General features: G+C 47.3%; 5 protein-coding genes across 5 annotated transcripts; 3 read left to right on the top strand and 2 right to left on the bottom strand.

Moving 5' to 3' along the window:
• Positions 1-398: 398 nt before the first annotated feature.
• Positions 399-2,165, bottom strand: N7447_004330 (cytochrome P450; the record flags this gene model as incomplete). Its single annotated transcript, XM_057228605.1, has 5 exons — positions 399-847; positions 899-1,501; positions 1,554-1,622; positions 1,678-1,897; positions 1,953-2,165. The coding sequence occupies 5 exons, from the start codon at positions 2,163-2,165 to the stop codon at positions 399-401; spliced, it is 1,554 nt and encodes a 517-aa protein (XP_057087946.1).
• A 1,655-nt stretch (positions 2,166-3,820) lies between these two features.
• On the bottom strand, positions 3,821-12,393 carry N7447_004329 (uncharacterized protein; the record flags this gene model as incomplete). The annotated part of the gene is made up of 6 exons (XM_057228604.1): positions 3,821-4,722; positions 4,783-8,440; positions 8,499-9,250; positions 9,311-10,787; positions 10,843-11,420; positions 12,381-12,393. 6 exons carry the CDS (start codon positions 12,391-12,393, stop codon positions 3,821-3,823), a joined length of 7,380 nt encoding a protein of 2,459 aa, XP_057087945.1.
• A 159-nt stretch (positions 12,394-12,552) lies between these two features.
• N7447_004328 (uncharacterized protein) lies at positions 12,553-13,548 on the top strand (the record flags this gene model as incomplete). The annotated part of the gene is made up of 4 exons (XM_057228603.1): positions 12,553-12,714; positions 12,773-12,793; positions 12,845-12,991; positions 13,042-13,548. 4 exons carry the CDS (start codon positions 12,553-12,555, stop codon positions 13,546-13,548), a joined length of 837 nt encoding a protein of 278 aa, XP_057087944.1.
• An 845-nt stretch (positions 13,549-14,393) lies between these two features.
• Positions 14,394-15,959, top strand: N7447_004327 (uncharacterized protein; the record flags this gene model as incomplete). The annotated part of the gene is made up of 2 exons (XM_057228602.1): positions 14,394-14,618; positions 14,694-15,959. 2 exons carry the CDS (start codon positions 14,394-14,396, stop codon positions 15,957-15,959), a joined length of 1,491 nt encoding a protein of 496 aa, XP_057087943.1.
• Positions 15,960-18,052: 2,093 nt separating this feature from the next.
• N7447_004326 (Dyp-type peroxidase) lies at positions 18,053-20,050 on the top strand (the record flags this gene model as incomplete). The annotated part of the gene is made up of 8 exons (XM_057228601.1): positions 18,053-18,093; positions 18,150-18,372; positions 18,424-18,761; positions 18,818-18,919; positions 18,977-19,087; positions 19,143-19,246; positions 19,310-19,705; positions 19,758-20,050. 8 exons carry the CDS (start codon positions 18,053-18,055, stop codon positions 20,048-20,050), a joined length of 1,608 nt encoding a protein of 535 aa, XP_057087942.1.
• Positions 20,051-20,956: the final 906 nt, after the last annotated feature.

Genomic DNA, 20,956 nt, shown 5'->3' with positions numbered 1-20,956 from the left:
CTTCCAAGGATAATTCTTTATCCACCAGGTAGGCATCTCTAATCCTACTAGTACAAAACTTGTGATGCGCGAGATCTGATCTTCGATACACAAGTTATGTGTGTCGTGGCACTTATCAGTGATGGTCTTGCTCCGGGTCAATATATGCTGACGTTGTCCAAGAACTTAATTACGCGCAAACTGGTGGTTTAATGCATCAAGTGTTAATGTGCTTAGGACTCCAGTTAGCGACGCGATATCAAGATATTTATGTGAAGTCCCAGAGGAATTACAACTTTCATTGGGCCTGAAGGAACCTATACCAGGTTTAATGGATCCAGTATACCGGCTAAACATACAAATTTTAAGACCGGGTAGCGTGTCCCTAGTAGCGTTCCTCATCGCCACTTGACTCTCATTCATACCATACATGGAAGGTCCTGCACTGCGGCATTGTCCTCGCGTCTCCGAATCACAAGTTTAGCTACCGGATCAGCAGTTCGAGAGGCTCCATGACAACGGACCTCTGGCAGGCGCTCTTGGTCCAGTTTGAAGTCATACTTCAACAGAAGTTGACAGAGCGCGATCTTGAGCTCATTAGCAGCAAAGAACCGACCTGGACAGGCGTGCTCTCCGAAGCCCCAGCCGAGGTGGTTTGGTGAAGGCGAGACGAGCTGGGCGGCTGTTTGAGTCTGCCGGTCTGGGGACTCGCGCATGCGCATATACCGGTAGGGGTCAAATTCCTGTGGATTATCATAATAATCGGGATCCCACATGGCATCGGCAGGGAACAGAACGGTCGTATTCTTTGGGATAAACATTCCGTCAGATAGAGAGATATTTTTGGTTGCCAGACGACGCATGGGTGCTAAATTTCATGTCAGCTTCTGTTCATTCATTCTCAGGGTGGATACCATACTAATGGCAATAGGCTTGTGTCTCTGACTCTCCTTGATGGTGCTGTCCATCAAAATCAATTTGTACAGCGAGATCTTACTCCAACCATTGTCGCTCACAACCTTCATGATCTCCGCGCGCAATGCTGCCACCAGATCGGGCCTTTCAGCGATGTCGAACAAGACCTGCGTCAGCATATCAGCCGAAGTGTGGATGGCTGCCATGGACAGAAGGAGTTGGGAGATGGCTGGGTTATAAACACGGCCTTTCGCGGTATCTTCCATCCAGTCAATGGCATCGCTGTATGAAACTGGTGTCTTGCCCGCTGCTCTGGCTGCCGTCTTTTCTTTTTGTCGCTCCTCCAAAACAGGAAGAATGAGGGCCAAAGCCTCTCGCATATCTTGACGCAGCCGCCGGCAGGTTGGAAGAAACCAGTGAACGATATACCGGAGGCTATGGGGCCATTGACGGAGCTGCTCGGTAGCCGTAATAACATGGACTGCATAGTTTATGGTAATGTGTAGCCATTTGGGGTCTCTGCAGAGCTTCTCCCCCAAGAAGACACGGGAAGACGTCTGAGCAATGATCTGTGTAATGCTCGATCGCAGTGGTACCGCATGCCATTCTTTTCCTTGTCAGCTTTCTCGCAGATGACACACGAGTCAATGTCTACTCACCACGTTCATCCGTCCAGTGCGTCTCGAAGCTCAGCGCTGTTTCGTGGGAGAGGTGCTCAGTGACACGACCTAGTGTCTATATCAATACAAATTCCTCGCATTATGCCAGCAAAGATTCGCTTACCCAGCGTTCTTGTCAATTTAGTCAACACCGCGTCGTGGAGAATGCGTTCGTCCTTGGATCCTTCCCGAAAAACCTCGAACCCAGGAAGATGCGACATGAGCTCCCTAGCAGAAGCTTTATCGCGGCTCAGGTCGGGATGTTGGCGGATCTCCTCAAGATACTTCGGAGACAGAACAATCTGGCAACCATTGTCGGTGACGAGGCGGAACCCTTTCGCAGACTGATTTCCAGTGTGGTGAGTATCAATCTAAGTTGACAGCAGAGGATGAACAAACCTTGGCGAACCCATCTTTTAACAAGTCGGCGGCACTAGAAACCCAGCCCTTCTTGGAGAGATGCCCGAACCCGAAGACCCCGTGCTTGTTGATAATCGGCAGTTTGGAGCCCGGAGACAAGATATATCGCAGAGCCCAGGTTATAAGAATAAAGAGCCCGACACCAACAAGTGAGGCTCTTGTATCTTCCATGAAGACTAAGTCGACAATCATGTTTACTGAGTTGAGGACAAAGCTCAGTCTTCGAGCAGAAAGTATTCAAATCCTGAGAAAAAACCAAGAGACAGCGGGAGTAGGTGCGAGGACATCTTCTGTCTGTCTTTTGCGAAATACCACCCCAATGTAAATGTTATACACAGAATACCCTATACGTTCATCGTGCAGTCAGACAGCTGACAAATGTTGTCTCAAGCCTTGCGGCACTTCCCGGGATTCTCCCGCGATCCTCGCGCGGGCGTAAACGGCAATCGATCTCCATTCCGTCCTTGTTACACGTAAGCTCATATGCAGCTGGTCCCTACATTTTGATATTGTGCTACGTGGAGTACTACCCTGCCTGCTCGACATAGAACTTATAACATGCACGCCGCCAACCTTACGTACGGTATTCTTTGAAATGCATACAATTAAATACAAAAAAAGGGTGTTAGCTGTAAAATATTAACTTATTAATATTGGTTATTGGAATCGGTATACTGCCAAAATAAAGCTTTTGGCTTGCATACAAGTTCTCTGTGGAGCTGGCATGACGTGGTGCGGTGCATGCCAAGATCTGGCGTTTACACCTGCAGTTGTGAATGACAATTTCAACCCCTTCACGATATGTGAATTGCTGAGGATTGGCTGGAGGATAAAATTATCACCTACGCAACACGTCCATAAGATGATAAAATACTAGCATTCAATCTATTCACCGTGAGAATTTAAGGAGCTATCATGCAAGGACTAGTTTTGGGATGGAATCTTAGAGATTGCATTACACACTTCAAGGTACGGTCTAAGCTACGATATAGTGCAGGCCAGCCAGCCAACCAACATTCCCAGTAAAAGAGATACGACAACAACATATGAATCTAGGTCGGTAATTGGTCCTCGATTATCCCTAGATTAGAACAGAAGATACAAGAAAGCGATAGTCAATAAAATGCCAAGTCGATGTGTCAATTGTAGTAAGCCTACTTGGAAATCTGTATTTTAGGTCGATCACATATCAGCTATCTGCAAGAGTACACGATGAGGAGCCAAACAAGGCGTGAATTACCATCTCACTCTATGTTTTATACGATTAATATTTGCATTTCACTCCAACACCCTGCATATACTAAAGGACGACCTAGGCATTTGTTGGCGTAGCTGGCTGGCTATGAAGATCTCTAGATCTAGCGGTGTAAGAAGGGAGGGAACCGGGTCACTGAGCAGCCAAATTTGCATAATTTCCGTGATGATCCTGGCACAAGAGATGCGTTTTTGTTGCAGCTAGATCGAAGCCTCCTAAATCTGCTCACTCCACTAGTTCACGTCATTACGAGGGTTATTGTTTTTTTAATGTGACGGTGCTAAATTCGCCCTATTTTGGCGCAATTATAGAAATGCTATTGGGCTACAGAGGGAGAGGGAAAAAGGAAGGAGAAATCGTCAGGACAGTCCCCAGATGGTCTGATCTCCAACAAATGCTATCTACCATTGTAAACTGTTTAGCTACAATAAGATGTTTTATACCAAAGAAAAATGACGTTCATCTCATATTAACGGTTCAAAGAACAAAACCTGGGTTCCAAACAATGCGAAAAATAGCTACACGCCCCGAAATTATGTACACACATTCAAAGTAATAGTCTAGTCCTTGCTATAGAAGGAGTAACACCATATCAAGGTTTGACATGTGACTTCAAGAATGCAAACCCATCTTGAACTGCCTGCACTGCCTCCTGGTTCTCTTCCATATCCGGGTATGTATCAAACAAATGCACTGCATCGAGTACTCTGATCTCAGAATCAACACCAGCATCGGAAAGCGCATTATATGTTCGCTGCGCCTGGGCAATGGGAATCAGATCATCACGGGTACCATGGATGATAAAAGTGGGAGACTGGTATTTGCGGGTTCGGATCTGGGCCAAAGGACTGATTGATTGGATAGCCTCAACGCTAGGTGGTTCCAATTCGGGTGTTTGATTCCTCTGATTAGGACCTTGCTTGTTTAGCAGGACAGGAACCGTCTGACCGGTCCAGTTCATGTGTAATGCTATACGACTGCGAGCATCACTAGGATTCATCCAGCCACCCAACGAGGATGGAGGATTGTATGAAGTGATGGTTTTGTCTTGAATGCCTTCCCGCCAGTCGTATGCGTCGGTTGACACAGCAGAATGACCAAATGGCAAGTTTGGGTGACTCCAGAAGGGATCCTCATAGTCCGTGGGACAGTAGAACGAAAGAATTGCCTCCGGAGGACGAACGCCAATCATAGCAGAGGTCCAAGCAAGCGTCATGGCAAGGTGGCCACCAGTTGACCACCCAACACTCACCACGTGATCCCCGTCGGGCTTTACATCGGGGCGTTTCAGCGCTAGCCCTGGCAGAACCTGACGAGCCCACTCCAGGGCATCCCGACAATCCTCCATGGGTCCTTTCAAGAGGGAGACCTCCGGGCAAAGCCTGTAATCAATGCTTACTGGCAAGAACCCTGCGGCAAGTAACATTTTCGTTTGCTTGGGGCGGATATCCTTGCGAGAAAGCATGACATGACCACCACCATGAATCATAAGGGCTATGGAAAATGTCAGTCCTCGTTCGTCATTGAGATATGTTTGAGTTCTGCTTCACGTACCAATAGGCCGGGATCGGCTCGATGTCTCAACCTCTGTGGGGTAATAAATGTCCGCCAGTAGTTCAACCCCATTCTTCTCCGCGAAAGTCACCGACTCTTCCGTGACCAGGGTACTTTCTTGAGAGCCGACGTCTGCAGGGGATGCCACAATCAACCGTAATATCTCAGATTCCTTTGAGGTGTTACTACTCCAGTCGACCCACCGATAGCCGGCCTGGCGAAGGGCCTTATCCCAAGCGTATTCGCTAGCAAGAGCGTGCTGTCGACCATCGCCGAACAACCACCAGCCCTCGAGTAGTCCAAAGACCAGGTCGAACCAGAACAAGTTGCGGGTCAGCTCAATCAGACAAAGAATTCCGTCAGGCCGTAAAAGGCTATTGATATTCTTGGTTGATCTCATGATGCTGGGAGTGGCATGAACACAGTTTGAGGAAATGATCACGTCATATTGTCCTAACATTGCTTCGGGGGGGTCCTGGTCAATGTTGAGAGTTGTATAGCACATGAAGTTGTACTTTTGGAACCTCTTTCGCGCAAGTGCAATTAGCGAGGATGAAATATCTGTAAAGGTGTATTCGAAGCGTAGCCCAGAGACATCCGCGAGTTGACCAAGGAGGAAGCCGGTGGTACCACCAGTGCCAGCACCAATCTCGAGGATCTTGATCTCTCTACCAGGTTCAGCCTTGCTGAGGACGTCTCGGAGAAATTGCGTCAAATGCATTGTCGCAGAAAGGAACATTGGCGCATGGGTATATACATTTCCAATTAGCTCGCGTGCCTTCTTATCCTGGAATAGAAGGGCCAGAGGATCAGTCGAACCAGTCAAGCACTTGGCCAATTGAGAGCCAGTGGTGTGAAGAAGATTGTGCTCTAACTCATGGCGAGGGTATTTTCGGACGATTTGTTGGTGTAGGGAAAGGGAAGGCGTGGTTGGAATGAGGTTCGCTGTTCTTATAATACCGTCTCCTTGCCTTTGGACCAATTTGGAGAATTCCAATATGGAATAGAGCTGATCCTTCACCTGCTGATGTTGAGGCAGTACTGGAAGCTGTGGGATGACCTGTCCAGGCCCGAAGGAGTCAAGCGGAATCCCCATATCTTCGAATGCCTCGACAACATATGCTGTCACAAGAGCCATCTGTTGGGGATAGACGTCATCACAAAAGCCAGTCCACTGGGCTTTCTGACTGTATAGGCTAGTTGTCCTGAGATTGGCAAACACGTCGCTTGATAACGCAGCCAGAGAGTCACTCGGGGTAGGGACTAAATTGATGTGACTAACTTGCCTCGACATCTGCTTCGCCGGGGTTTTAATAATGGTTTCCACTGGAGCGGAGATATCTGAGGCTTCAAAGGAAGCATCTGGGAATAATGTGTTGGCCAGGCTTTGAATATCAGAAATCTCCAGCAAGGCAGTGACAGACAAGTTAAAGCCAAAGCGGTTCTTGATCTCAGCCAAGACCTCAGTCCTCATGAGCGAATCTACTCCAATATCCTCAAGGCCCGACGATGGAAGCAACTCTTTCAACGGAATGCCTAGGAGAGTGTGGAACATCTCTCGGACAGCTTCTACGTGTCCACCCCTGTCACTCATTGCTTTCGGAGATTCCTGCGAGTTTGGCATCGAAGTCGCTTGGGTCTCAAGCAGGGGATCTCTCTCAATCGATTGAGGGACCGACGTAGGAGCGTCTTTGTTCAGTCTGCTGAGAGCGCGAGATAAATTCGACATCAGAACACTGGTAAAGGTCGCAGACATGATGGCAAGAAGCAATTTGCCGCTCTCGGAATCGAACACGAAGATGTCGCTCATGAATTGCTTCTTGGAAGGTCGATCATAGCTGGTGTATGTTGTAGTAGTTCTGGTGGACTTCGTATCTCTCGTGATAAAGGCGTCACTCAAAAATATGTCCCCGATAGCACTACAAACAAAGACCTCGTCCTCGCGAGTCTCAGACAAGCAGTTTGTATGGATACCAGCCACCTGAAGGAAATTGTCGAGGAGAACGGGGTCACAAATTCCATTCGCACTTGGGGAATCCTGCAAGGACACGAGACCAGTAGCTTCATGCCCATTGGAAAACACGTTCTTCACTCCTCTGAAGTAGTCTGCATATTCAACCACTCGATTGAAAGTCTGGTAAACAGGTAGCCCCACCAAGCCACTGGCACTTGTTGAATTTGCAATGGTACGAGAATGAGATGGAGATATGAGCCGATCCAGGGACCGGAAACGCGAGGAAGCCTGGGATGCTCCGCTCCCGTTGTACAGTCCGATCTCACCTGTGGCATGCGTCTCCCGGCCTGATATCCCCTGCTGGGTGAAGAGAGAGAATGACCATTCGAGCTGGGTGTCAGTTTGCGATAGTTGAAGACAGACCTCTCCTTCGGACTCGAGAAGCAACGGGGTACAGATGCTAAGATTGTGAATATGTGGCATAAGTCCAGAGAGCCCCTCTGACGTTGTCTTGCTTGCTGCCTCCAAAATTATCTCAATGTACAGAGACGCAGGACACAGATGTTGGCCAACAACGGAGTGTCCTTGTGCACATAATCGGTATACTGGATGAGAAACATTGACCGAAAAAACGGTGCCCTTGGAGTTTCGTTCAACCACTTTGACCATTCCACTGGAAGTATCAGGCACCGATGGGGATGTTACGGGAAGGAATGCCAATGGATCAAATGGAATCCAATGCTTGGTCTTCGCAAATTGATAAGGGGGTAGATTCATTGACTTGTAAGAGGGCGCCTGGTGATGACTGAAGGCCCAAAACTGCACTTTGACGCCGCTTGACCAAAGTTTCGAGGTGGCTTTGGCAATGTTTCGCTCTGCTTGTGGGTCTTGGAGATTTATCGGCTGGAGGACGTGCCTTTCTGGCGATTCAGAAGATTGGATAATCTGTCGAATCATCGGGATCACAGGAGATCCTGATCCGGCCTCAAGCCAGATGGCTTGACCGGAAGCCTTCTCTGCGGCCCTCTTCACAGCCGATTCAAAGTAAACAGGCATACGGCTGTGCTGAACTATATTCGTGGGAGTCACAGAGGTCCAATCTTCCAACTCAGAGCAGGCCTCTATTGGAATCCGTGGCTCATGGTACACAAGTGATTCAGCAACTTCGGTGAGGCCAGGAACAATACTGTCAACTAATCGAGAGTGGAAGGCATGAGTGCTGCGCAGTCGCTTTGTTTGAATAAACATGGATCTGCCTACAGCGATAGCTTCGATATTTGCGATGGAGGCCTCCTCCCCGGCAACAACGAGGTCGCGCGGGCCGTTGTAGCACGCGATATCCACAGTGTTATTGCAAGTCTTCAGCAGGTCAAGGATATCTTCCGGTGTTCCTTTAATCGACAGCATGCTGCCATATTCTAGGCCCCAACTGCTGCTGATCAGCCTGGCTCGCTGGGATATGAGCGTTATTGCGTCGGACAGACTCAAGCCACCCGCAACGCAAAGTCCAGTCAGTTGGCCAAAGCTGTGTCCAATGATACGGTCCACCTTCAGCCCTGAGTCTATCCAAGCCTTGGCAGACGCATACTGGATGGAGAAAAGCATGCAATGGAGGGATACTAGGTCTTTGATTGGACTGCTTTGGAAGATCGTCGGGAACAGACTTGGCAGGCCCAGGGCGTTGCAAGCGTTTTCACATTCCATCTGAATTTGTTGGGTTAGAACCACGCAAGATACTCACATTCGGGACGAAAGAACTTACCAAGTGAAATCGTAAGTGTCCACAAGAGTTGTAAAGATCTTCTGAAATACTAGCTGTGTTGCCAGTCTGACCGCCAAAGCAGAGGATCACAGGAAGTGGATTTGCAGGCTTCTTTCGCGAGTGAGCATTGGTTGAGATGACCTGAGTGAGCTCGTTCAGGAAGCTCTTAGTATCGCTCGAACTCGTTGAGAAAGTGGCTATGTAGTCCATTTCCCTGTTCTGTTTGATGGCAAGATTGTACGCGACGTCTTGCAGCAGACTTTCGTTGGGCGAAAGCGATCTGTCATTGACGAAACTGTGAAGGGCCTCACAATAAGCAAGAAGGGACTCTTGGGACTTTGCTGAAATGAAAATTGGGACTTCTGATGCGCATGCTCCGACGTAGTCTGAAGTAAATGATGGACTCGCGTGTTGCTTTACCAAAAGAGCCGCATTACTTCCAGCAGCGCCATAATTTGTCACCATCGCCGCAGGATATGTGGATTCCCAGCTGACAGACTTGTCCGGAATTGAGATATTCTCTTTTTCAGCAGAAGGGATTTTGGGATTCAGGCGAGAGAAGTTGGCCTGCTTGGGGATTCTCCCCTTTTGAATCATCAACACTGTCTTTAACAGCCCTGCAACTCCGGAGGATGTCTCTGTGTGCCCAATATTATCCTTGATAGATCCAATCCAAAGCATTTCAGCTCGACTTCGTCCACCGAAAACCTGGCGAATGCTGTCAAACTCGATTGGATCTCCCACTTGCGTTCCTATTATGAATTTAGTATGAGGGCCTAATGATAGAGCAGCGTGTAAATTTAAACACATACCAGTTCCATGGGCCTCAATATAGCTCACTTCATATGGAGAAGTTGCTCCAGCAACGAGGGCTTTACGATATAGAGACTGTTGAGATTCCGAGACAGGGACTGTGATCGGAGAACAGTTGGAGCCTTGGTTAACTGCTGATCCCGCGATGACAGCCAACACTGTGTCATGATCACGAAGGGCATCTTCCAATGGTCGCAGAACCACCAGTCCTGCCCCTTCACCACGACAATAGCCATTTGCATCCGCATCAAATGCTCTGGAGGCTCCAGTCGGAGACAGGAAAGAGGCAGCGGCGAGGTTCTGAGTAACCTTGGGACTGGTCATGACGTTCACTCCTCCAGCCATTGCAATGGAGCATTCCTTTGCCTGTAGGGCCTTGCAGGCCAGATGAATTGCCACGGCAGCTGAAGAGCAAGCGGTGTCAACTATCAATGATGGACCACTCCACCCAAAGTAGTGGCTGATGCGTCCGCTGTTAAAGGCCTGAAGAGTTCCTGTGGCGGAAAATGCATTGGCGTCCCGGGATCCAACATTATCTGTGTAGTCGTCCGAGCCAACACCGATATAGCAGCCGATGTCTGAGGTCAATGAAGAAGCAGAGATCCCACAATAGCCGGCCGACTCCATGGCATTATATGCGACCTGCAATAGGAGTCGCTGCTGGGGATCCATAGCCTCTGCCTCGCGGGCAGAGATACCAAAGAACCGATGATCAAAAGCCTCGGGATCATCCAGGTAATTCCCAAAAAAGGGACCATTTGGCTGTCGTAAGAGCTTTTTCATTTTGAATCTATCATTCGGCATCTCGCTGACAGCACATCGTCCCAACTCAAGCATCTCCCATAACGCCTCAACAGAATCGGCCTGGGGATATCGACCAGCCATTCCGACAATTGCAATCGGAGTTACTGGGTCGCCACGATGACCGTTGAGGGTGAAATTTGGCATAGCTTCAGCTCTATTCACTCCATTCGTAGATGCGTGGCCATTTTTCAGCCCATTAGGGTACCCATTGCTGTCTTGACCCAGGCCGTTCTGCTGTCCTGACTGAATGCTCACACTCCGGGGTATGATGGAACTCTCGCCAACTGTCAGCAAGCGAGCACCATTGTTGGCTTGTCGCATGTCGTGAAATGCGTCTGCAACAGTTGGAAACCACTTGCATTGCATGACCAAAATGGATTCTAATGCAATGGCGAGCAAACCCCCTTGGCGAATAACGTTCCCGTCCACGTTGGATCGGATAGGCAGGAGAAGCTCGCTTCCATTTGGTAATAGGAAACGCTTGTCATGCTCAAAGTACTTGAAAATACGTTGCACAGCTTCTTTGTGTGCCTCATGGTGGAATCTGCCCCTCAGCGCAATCGGCTTCGCTGATAAATTGTGACTTGTGAGATCTTTGACCAACGCTTCTATACCTTCCTCTGGTACCGTTACCGTCATACTATTGGTATCCAACTCGCATGATGCATAGGCCTGAATAGCAACGTTAGCATTATTGTTTACTACGGATGGATAGGGAGGTGTTTACCTTTGGGTGGGATGCGATGACTTGTTGAAATGTCTTGCAACCAGCGAGGTCCTTCCACTTTACAGCAACAGACCGAAAGTTACCATGTACCAACTCATCCAAGTCAACCAGAGCCCCAATGCAAACGGCTAGTCGGACAATTGTCGCTGCGAGTGACCGAAACTCGCCACCCCCCTTAGAGCAAGCGACCGCGACCGCAGACAAGAACCCTACGCAGAACCCTTGAGTGTCGATGATCCTTTGCTCCACATCCGACTCCTTCAGCTTGATGAACTCCAAGATCTGGCTAATTACAGTGAGTGGAGTCAGGATCATACTAGTAGGCTCTGCGGTGTGTGGTGATGGCGAGCCATGTAACTGTTGTACCAATGCGATGATCTGCTCGCCCCCCGAAACTTGACGGAGAGGCGGAAAGGCCTTGGTAATATCGGTCCATAGGGAAGGCAGGTCCTGCAGAATTTCATAGATGAATTGTACAGATGAATCTTCGGCCAAAGTCCTGCTTATTTGAGCCGAGACCGCATCGAAATTGCTGCATTGTGGCCCAAATAGAAGGCAGACTGGACGTCCGACGCTATCTGTTGAAGTTTGCATCGGGCAATGGATGTTTGAGAGACGGAAACGCGAGAATGCAGAGTAGTAATGGTCAGTTTGAGCTCACTTAGATCCAAGGACAAACCTTGTCTATTAAAGGGAGACCGTATCAAGTTTTCCAAATGCAAAACACGCCTGATATACCTCGCAGTTTATCCCATGAAGATCATACTACTCTTGCAGCTACTCTCCGACGTCCTTGCGTATACTGTCTACTGATACCAATAATGATTATTGATTAATTTCTAGTATAAAGCTCTCACCCTTTCTGTATTTAATTGAATGTATTCGTTTGAAAGAATACTGTACTGGATATTGGTGGCGTGCATGCGTTAGAACGAGATCTCTGCCCAGCCTGCATGACAGTTGTGTCGATTTTATCGCCCCCTGCAGGCCAAGGTATTCGAAGACTCAGCTACAACCTAACACGCCACAGTTGCTTACAAGCAATTTGTGTAAATTCTTTCTCCAGTTGATCCTGTCTTTGATCGGCGGGAGCATTTCGGTACAGGAAAGACACAATCAAAGGATATGTTAGTGGCTAGCTGCCTACTGTGCTGTTGTTTTCCTTTTTCCCTTTTTTCATATCTTTCTTTTCTCTTTTTTTTTTCTTTCTCAGATTACTCGAGTTCTGTGGACTATATATTGCATGTTTATCTTGAGCCTCAAGATAGATCTGTTTTCTGATTAGTGTATTTTACATAGTTTAGATTCAGGCGGGAGGTAACATGCATATGCATGCATACCAGCATCATTGTTCCCAAGTCTTTCGTTGTTATTTTTCAGCATACCACAATCTTTCACCCTTGCATATGGCATCTACCGAGCTACCCGCATTTACTGTGGCTAGCTGTACTCTATATTTTCTATCCGTTCATCTGCACGATGAGATCAATTGACAGTCTTGCTACTCTACACACCGCAACTTGCAGATCCCAACCAACCTGCAACACCCATTGCTCTGTTGTTCAAGTTATCCAGTGCGATAAAATCTGATAGATAGACCCACCACATATTATATAGTTCCTGGAGCACTTATTATTACAATTTTTCGTAACCGTCCTCTTTGTTTTCGGTTTCCCCCCTCCCTTCAACATCTCACACGTTCTGCCCATCATGCACCCAGACTCTCAGCTCAAAGACGCGGTCACTAAGGGATTCGACCCCAAACTCTTGTATGATCCTAACCTGGATCATGTTGATGAACCAGTTCGATCTATTCTTGAGGTATATAGTAATATCCCCGCGGACAAGATCTTAGAGCACGTTCGTCAACTGGTTAGTACCCCCAGTCAGAGGCCTCATTTCCTGAGTTCAGGATACTGACTGTGATTAGAGAGATCGAGCATTCGCCATCGTACGTTTCATTTTTCTCACTTTACGTTATGGTCAAGCTCACCCTATCTAGTTCCCTTATGCCTGCGTCGGAAAGTTTTCCTTTCTCCACCTGAGCATCGCATCTTCGCCCGTCTACCCCGAGATTCTCCGCCGGGTGAAAGCGGGAGACAAGTTGTTGGACCTAGGGTGTGCTTTTGGGCAGGAACTTCGCCGCTTGGTGCGTTTTCAATTGGGAACCTTCTTATGGAAGTCAGCTAAGAACTACAGATATATGACGGCGCACCATGTTCAAACCTTTATGGGACTGACCTCCGCCCTGAATTCCTTGAGCTTGGCTGTGACTTGTTCCTTGACCATGATAAGATGAACGAACAACTTATCGCCGCCGACATCCTGGACGAAAACTCTGATCTAGTGGGGCGGCTAATGGGGCAGCTTGACATAGTGTACATCTCCCTGTTCCTTCACGTATTCGACTGGGAGAAGCAGGTTGAGGTGGCTAAGCGAGTGCTTGACTTGCTTGCTGCGAAGCCAAATTCCCTCATCGTTTGCCGCGTCATGGCATGTCGGGACCAGAGCCTGGTCAATTCCAACCTGGCTCGCATGCCATACTACTATCACGATTTATCCAGCTGGAAAAGTCTGTGGGAGAGGGTTCAGAGTGACACAGGCCTCCAACTTGATATGCAAAGTTGGGAGCAGCCGGATGAGTTGGCAGCAAAGCATCCCGTCGAGGGAGTCTATGTTCTTGGGTCCTCTATTAGAAAGGTTTAACTGCCCAGTTTGTAAATGTTTTCCGGTGCATCTATTCGTAATCAATGGCATGGTCCAGTTCCTCAAAAATATCTGTATGCGCCATACAACATTGAAGGAGCACATACGAACCCCGTACAGCACAATCCTACTAATAAAATCCCAAATATGGGCTTAAGATGTTGTACGGTACAAAATGCGGAATGACCAGTCACGAGTTATGTTTTCTTTTGTACAGATCTCCATTTGCCACGAGTGACGGGGCAGGAAGCCATAGTCTCGTGAACAAGAACGAGTAACTGATGATATACCTGGCAAGGACCCTGCCATGCCGGTCCAGCCGAGAAGGTCCCCTAATTCATTGGGATTACTGGCAAAAAAGAAGGCAAAAGTGGCGTGTATGCATATGCACTGTATTAGGGGACTCTCCACCGGACTGGCATGACGGGGTACTACAACATAGGTCACCATAAAACATTGGCGCTTGATGCATGTGCTGTATACATTCCCACACGGTGTATATGATACATAGCATACTTAGGTCAACCCGCAGATGCATGTCGCGAGTGAGGAGACTAAGCAAAATTCATATTCGAATAACATAAAACGATCAACAGTGGTATGCATAGGGCCAAAACTTGAGATTTAAAGTTCCAGGAGGTCGCAAGATGTACCTGCAATCTATCGATGCATTTGCATACATCGTGTGGTCATGATAACCCCAGTACCTAGTACCCACGACGCCCCAGTGTTTCAATCAAGGAGCTCTATGAAAATACCTAACACAGCCACCAAGTTATATTGTTCTCATACCAATATCCTCTTTTTTGAGCCACTTTTTTCAAACCCATCTTCAATCTGCCAATATGAACTTCCTATTTGGCTCGCGACGGGCCCAACCGGCCACTGTGCCCTCAGACAAGATAGTCCCCCTTCGTTCCTGGGATACAGCCCTGTCCATGCGTGGAACAGTCCTAGATACTGCACTAATTTTCCATGATGTCCTGGATATTTTCAGGCTTCACACTGCTTTGGACCAGCTGTTTTCCATGGGGAATTGGAGCCAGCTAGGAGCTCGGCTACGCCTGAATGTAAGCCATCCCCTCTTCTAGTCCAGTAGTTCCTACATGGCAAAATGACTCCCTCTAATCACAGATTTTTCTTAGGGCAACAACGGTTTAGAGTACCACATCCCGCAATGCTATGACGATATCCGACCAGCCTTTATCTTTACCAATGTCAAACATGAGCTGCCCCTCCACTCTCATCCATTGACATCACAACTTCCCGAGGCTTCAGATAAGGCTAAGCTCTTTGCCTCCCCAGAAGATTTCACTCCGATTTTGCGAAGCAAGGCTACTCCCCGAAAGTTAGATGAATGGATTTATTCCGATAATCCGCAGCTTTTTATCCACGCTGTGGGTTTTGATGATGCGACCATCCTGACTGTCACATTCCCACACACTCTGGCTGATGTCATGGGAATTGGAATCTTCATGAGTGCGTGGGCCGCCGTGGTTCGGGGCGATTTGGGTGCTGTGCCGACTCTGGAGAGCTTTGAATCAAATCCTCTGACAGAGCTTGGTCAGCGAACACCAGCAGAGAAATACGTATACTTCGACCGGGTGCTCAACAAAGGCCAATTGATTATGTTTGTTGCTCGGCGCATGACCGATTCGCTTTGGTATCGCCAGGAGGAAAGACGCACAATTTTCCTCCCGGCCAGGTGCGTCAAGAAGATGCGTGAAAAGGCCGTTGAGGAGCTTGCAAGGTCCAGTGGCCATGCTTGTGCGGATGCAAAGCCTTTTGTCAGCGAGAGCGATATCATACTGGCGTGGTGGACACGCACACTCTATATTGCACTCGGTCTGCTACCAAGCCAACGGATTCTACTCAACAACGCGTTCAACCTGCGTACATCGTTGCATGATTCTTTTGCGTCTCCTGAAAACGCTTACTTGGGAAATTGTGTATGTATGTCACCTACTTTTCTGCAGGGACGCCACCTCCAAGATGAACCATTGAGCAAAATCGCCTGGAGAATCCGACAGTCAGTATCCCTGCAGCAGACGGCCGAACAGGTTGAGGCTGTTACGGCTCTATTGAAACAAACCATGGAAAATTCAGGCTACCTTGCATTGATCGGTGAGCCGGGTATGCTGCTTCTCTCTTCTTCGAATTGGCATAAGGCCGGAATGTACGGTTTAGACTTTTCTTCGGCGGTGACTACACCTGGAAAAGACCTACACAGCCGGATAAACGATCTTGGAAAGCCATCGCATGTCAATGGAGTTCTACATTCGGATCTATCCTTCAGGAACACTTTCGCTGTTACGGGAAGGGATGCTGGTGGTAACTGGTGGCTCAATGGCGTGTTGCGGACTGATGCATGGGCGAAGGTAAAAGGTGAGCTTGAGAAAATAGACGATTGAGATCTAGTAAAATTCAATTGTCACCGGTTATGTCCACTCATAATTAAGCACCAATCTATACTGTGTTGTTTGTTGGAAGACAATGTAGAAAATTTGTGTGATAGAACTTCGAATGAGAACCAAGAAAACATATACATGTTTGTTTGTTTGTTCATCCTTTTATTGCTTTATATCTCATATATATATATATATTATCGCAACATTTGCGGTAACCACATAGATGCCGCGGATAACCATGCCACAAAGGATTGCAACGATTTCTACTTTTGATGATTTGTAATGGTCTGTTCAACTTGTGAGAAATCATCGAGCATCACGGCTTCTAATGCTGATGCAAATTGAGAGACCTGAAGTGGATCCTTATCTTAGATCCAGGAGCCATTCCAACCAAGCCATAAGAGATTCATCTTCTCCTCAAGCGATATTATATAGTTTAACCCCTTACCAGGTTATACGTGTAATAGCTAGTCAGATTTGGCTCGGAGATGTCTTGTTCAAACTTCTATATATAAGTTGGATACATCTCTATTGCTCTTATACTACATAGATGCTCTTTGGCAGACAAGCGTGTATTATAGAACCGGGATCCCTGGTCATAATTCTCTGAGATAAGTCTTTCCAGAGCAAGTTACCGCGGAGAGATAGGGGATATGCCTTGAAAGTTTGACGCAGCGCAGGAATGTCTAGAAATTCACCGAGTGTCGATCGGAGTATATTTTCAAACGTCAAGGTATGTCCCTCCTAGGCACTACCTTGGTTGTTGTTCTGGTCTAGTAATAAAATACGCTGTATTTATTCCCGCATATATCCCTACAAGAGAAAGGAATTTGGCTACAGTCTTCATGTACGCTTTCCAAAATATAAAATAAATCCAAATGCCGGTTTCATTGTGCCTTTTATCGTTGACTTGCGGTCAGTATCTGGTGGTGTCTACGAACGAATCAAAACACACTCCGCAATGAACAACACTGTGACCAATATCATTCATGCCCGCTTCGGGTTGTAGATCAGTATGTTACGGGACGGCAAAGCTATTAGGGTGATCGCCGAAGAAACTTTAGTATCTTCTGGGCATATGCTGTATTATTTTTGTCGCTTAGATGTCATCAAAATCTAGGTCCTGTTTCAATGGTTCCGTACTATTTGAGGTAAGATATTTGGTCGAACTCAATATCTCTTTCGTCCTAAATATTGTTTTTTTTTTGGTTTTATTTCATTTATATATCTTGCATGTTTATAGCTCTACTGAGACCCACTGTATCTCCTTTTTCTTTTTTCTTCTTTTTTTCGATGTATTAGTTTTGACTTGGTGGCGGTGAGAACCACTATGTCTCGATTGGCGTAAGGAAGCCACGTCATGCATTCGTTGCATGGTTTCGACCGAGCTCGATCTTCGTTTCTAGATTAATAATAGACGAAAGATAATTGTGCTAAAGCTAGTAGACCCACCTTTCAGCTCACCAAGCACTGGATCTGCGTCATTGAAAGAAGCACATATTGGTGACATGTTTAGATCACACTTCCAATCGGATCAGATATTGTAGTGCTCAGGCTTCACATGCTGGGAACTCGTACAATATTCCTACTTCACCAAAGATGTGGGCTACCTGCTTATTTCAATTTCTAGGGGTGCTTTTATGTTCTCCACACTGTTGCAACAATGTGAAGTAGCAAAGAAAACTAAGGAGGTTTAGTAATGGATCAGTTTATTTCATATTACTACGTCATTGTGCTCTATTTCACACGCAGACTGGGTGAAGGGGTCAATGTCAATTGGCAGTGAAACTTTCGATTTTCATTGCATGGTTGTACACCATCGCCGAAGAGAGCTACCTGCATTGCAGAACATGTTTAGACTATCTCAATGGATACCAAGGAATAAAGCGCTTACAGGGGTTGCTACGTGGACCCTCTAGACAATCATCATGGATGCCTAACCAGAGGGTACTCATGCCTCTCTACTTTGCCCGATTTCCACGCATTAGCGGCTGTATGGTGGGTGCTGCTGGAATTATATAAAGACATCCTTGCCCCCGCTAGAAACTCTTTTGTAGAAGAGCTTCACAAGGAAAGCAATTGATCAAGTCGTTCAAATGGCACCTCCTAACAAGAAGAACATCCAGGGAGACATCTGGTGAGCTGATACCCTACTCGATGTTCTAGTTGAGAACTTTATCCTAATAATATCAGGCCCCGTCTGCCGAAGAAACACGAGCTTTTTGTCTTCTTCCGCATCACTGATCCACAGCGGTTCAAGACACACCTGGCTGGCCTTGTACCCTTGCTCACGACTGCCCGTGATGCTGAGAGGTTCAGATCTGACATCTACAAGAAAAAGGCTGCAGGTACCCTCAAAGGACTTGTTCAACTCTCCGCCATCAATGTTGCGTTCTCCGCCAAGGGTCTGGCAAAAGTAAGTCATGGAACTAACTTGTGGTCATATGAGTCATGCTAAACATGCCAGCTTGGGGCCGAGACATTCACCGATGATATATTTAACAACGGCATGTGGGAGGATTTAACATACCCCATGGAGGGAGATGACAAGACAAAGCACAACGGTCTTGATGACCAGCATGATTGGTATCACCAGTTTACCCCACGTAATGGACACATCGATGGCGTCTTCATTATTACTGGTGATAGTGAAACGACTTTGACTGAGACTTTCCTTATGATCAAGAATACATTTGGAATTGATCTTACAGGCGAGCCAGTAAATGGTATTCCTAAGCTCGACAAGCCAAGTATTCAACTTATCTTCCAGCAGCAGGGGCATGTCCTGGATGATGACAGAGAACAGTGAGGCACTTGAGCTTTACCACATAGATGCGGCCTAGCTAATGTCTATGATTTAGCTTCGGATGGGTTGATGGGATCTCTCAGCCCGCTGTCATTGGTCTGGACACCGATAAAAAGATCGAAGAAGCCCGAAAGGGCTTAAAGCCAATCCAGGCTGGGTATGCTACAGGCCCTCCGCACCAGATGGGGAATATAATCGCTGACACCCTTGCTAGTACTATTCTTGTCGGAAGTGAAGGGGATGAAGGGAATCACCCAGCCTGGGCCAAGGAGGGAAGCTTCATGGTATTCCGCACGTATGAACAGAGAACACCCGAGTTTGTCGCGTAAGTGTTTCCTTTTGATTTTGCTGTGGTGCAATATTATTAACAACGCTGTCAGCTGGTGTGGCCGCAACACCAAAAGAATGGCCGAGGGTATGACTCCACTAGCTGCGGCAGAGCTTCGCAAATTCTCCTCCCGTGTGGTCGGGCGATGGCCCGATGGTAAGACTTTCTTTCTGATCTGTATTAATTTACTTACAGCATTTACTTACAAAATATCTATAGGAGCTCCGCTTGAACTTTACCCAAACGAAGATCCCGCACAAATACGGGTCCCCGATCCAATCGCGAACAAGCAGATTTTGTTCAAAGAATGGAAAGATAAGGGATTAGACCCCGAGGTTGAGTATAAGAAGATGGAAGACATAAACCACACGGATGCCTTCACGTACGACCCCGAGGATCAAACTAAATGTCCTTACGCTGCCCATATCCGGAAGTGCGGGCCTCGAGATGACTTCCCCAACTATGAGAAGCACCTGATGCTGCGACGGGGAATTCCCTACGGGCCCTTGACACTGAACAATGAGAAGGGCGGGGGTGTGTCACAACATGACCGTGGCCTCCTGTTCGTTTCTTACCAAAGCAGCATTACCAACGGATTCCGATTTGTCCAGAAAGGTCCGTACCCTAGTCACATTGCAAGCAACATTAACAATTAACAAATCCACAGTATGGGCGAACGAAGATGACAAACCCGTTGATTTCACCTCCAAGATGGGAAATCATGGGCCCCAGGGTATCGACGCTATCATCGGCCAGATGCCTCCCGATTACCGCAAAGAGGAGGATGTTACAAAATACGAAGACCCAGCTCCCGTTGTAAACCTTCCCGATGTTCAGAAGCCCGTACCGTCCTGCAACGAGCACTTCATTCCCATCGAGCGCTGGGTTATCCCTCGGGGTGGTGAGTACTTCTTCGCTCCTTCCATTTCCGGAATGAAGGACACCCTTTGCAAGGAGTGAGCTTATGCCGTCACATATTTATCAACTGATAAATCTATGCTTTGGCTTGTTCGTTCTGTGTCTTTTGCTGGTAGATGGTCTGGGGCCCTATGCCTTTCTCGGTAGTAGCAAACATGAATTACGTCTTCGACTCTCCAACTCCAACGCTAAGATATACGACACATACTAGTATTTATTATGGATTGATTCGAGCGTGTTGTGAGCTGCGGTTATATGACTTATGTTGTTAGTGACCTAGTGGAATTAGAAAACAGATCAAAAAACACTAGCGTGCCACCTGCTTGCACAGAACCTTCGGCGGTAGAACTGTATAACATACTCACCCAAATTAGCCGGGTGGCGTGTGACGCTAAAGCCGCTCTTGCTTACTTCTAATTCGGGCGATGCCCACAACACTATGTGGATGTTTATATGTTATTCAGATTTTAGTGACACTAAATACATACGACCATAGGGTGTGGAAAACAGGGCTTCCCGTCCGCTCAGCCGTACTTAAGCCACACGCCGGTGAGTTAGTAGTTGGGTGGGTGACCACCAGCGAATCCTCACTGTTGTATGTTTTTTCTAATTTTTCTTTTTTTGTCACTTATACATCTGGCGGACAAGTCGGAGAAAACCATGAGGAATCCTCTGACTAACAATCGTGCTGTGCAAGATTTCTTGAAATTCCATCTACATATGAACCCGCATACTCCAATTTCCGTACTCGTAGCCACGTTGAAATTACCGAGCACGGTTGTATTCTCTCAAGGCTTCCAGATTGGTCTAGTTGAATGAGGATTGCAATTGCAAGAGTGGAGATAAACTAGCTTTTGGATGACTCACTGTGAAGACAGTACGGGGAACATGACGATATCCCTGTTTCCAAATATTTGCTCTTCATATGGCACCTCGGACAGGCTATGG

This window comes from Penicillium robsamsonii, assembly GCF_028829455.1.
Source record: "Penicillium robsamsonii strain IBT 29466 chromosome Unknown utg000002l_segment0_segment0, whole genome shotgun sequence".
Lineage (NCBI taxonomy): Eukaryota > Fungi > Ascomycota > Eurotiomycetes > Eurotiales > Aspergillaceae > Penicillium > Penicillium robsamsonii.
Note: the sequence above shows the minus strand (reverse complement) of the source record. Positions and strands in the feature narration are given on the sequence as shown.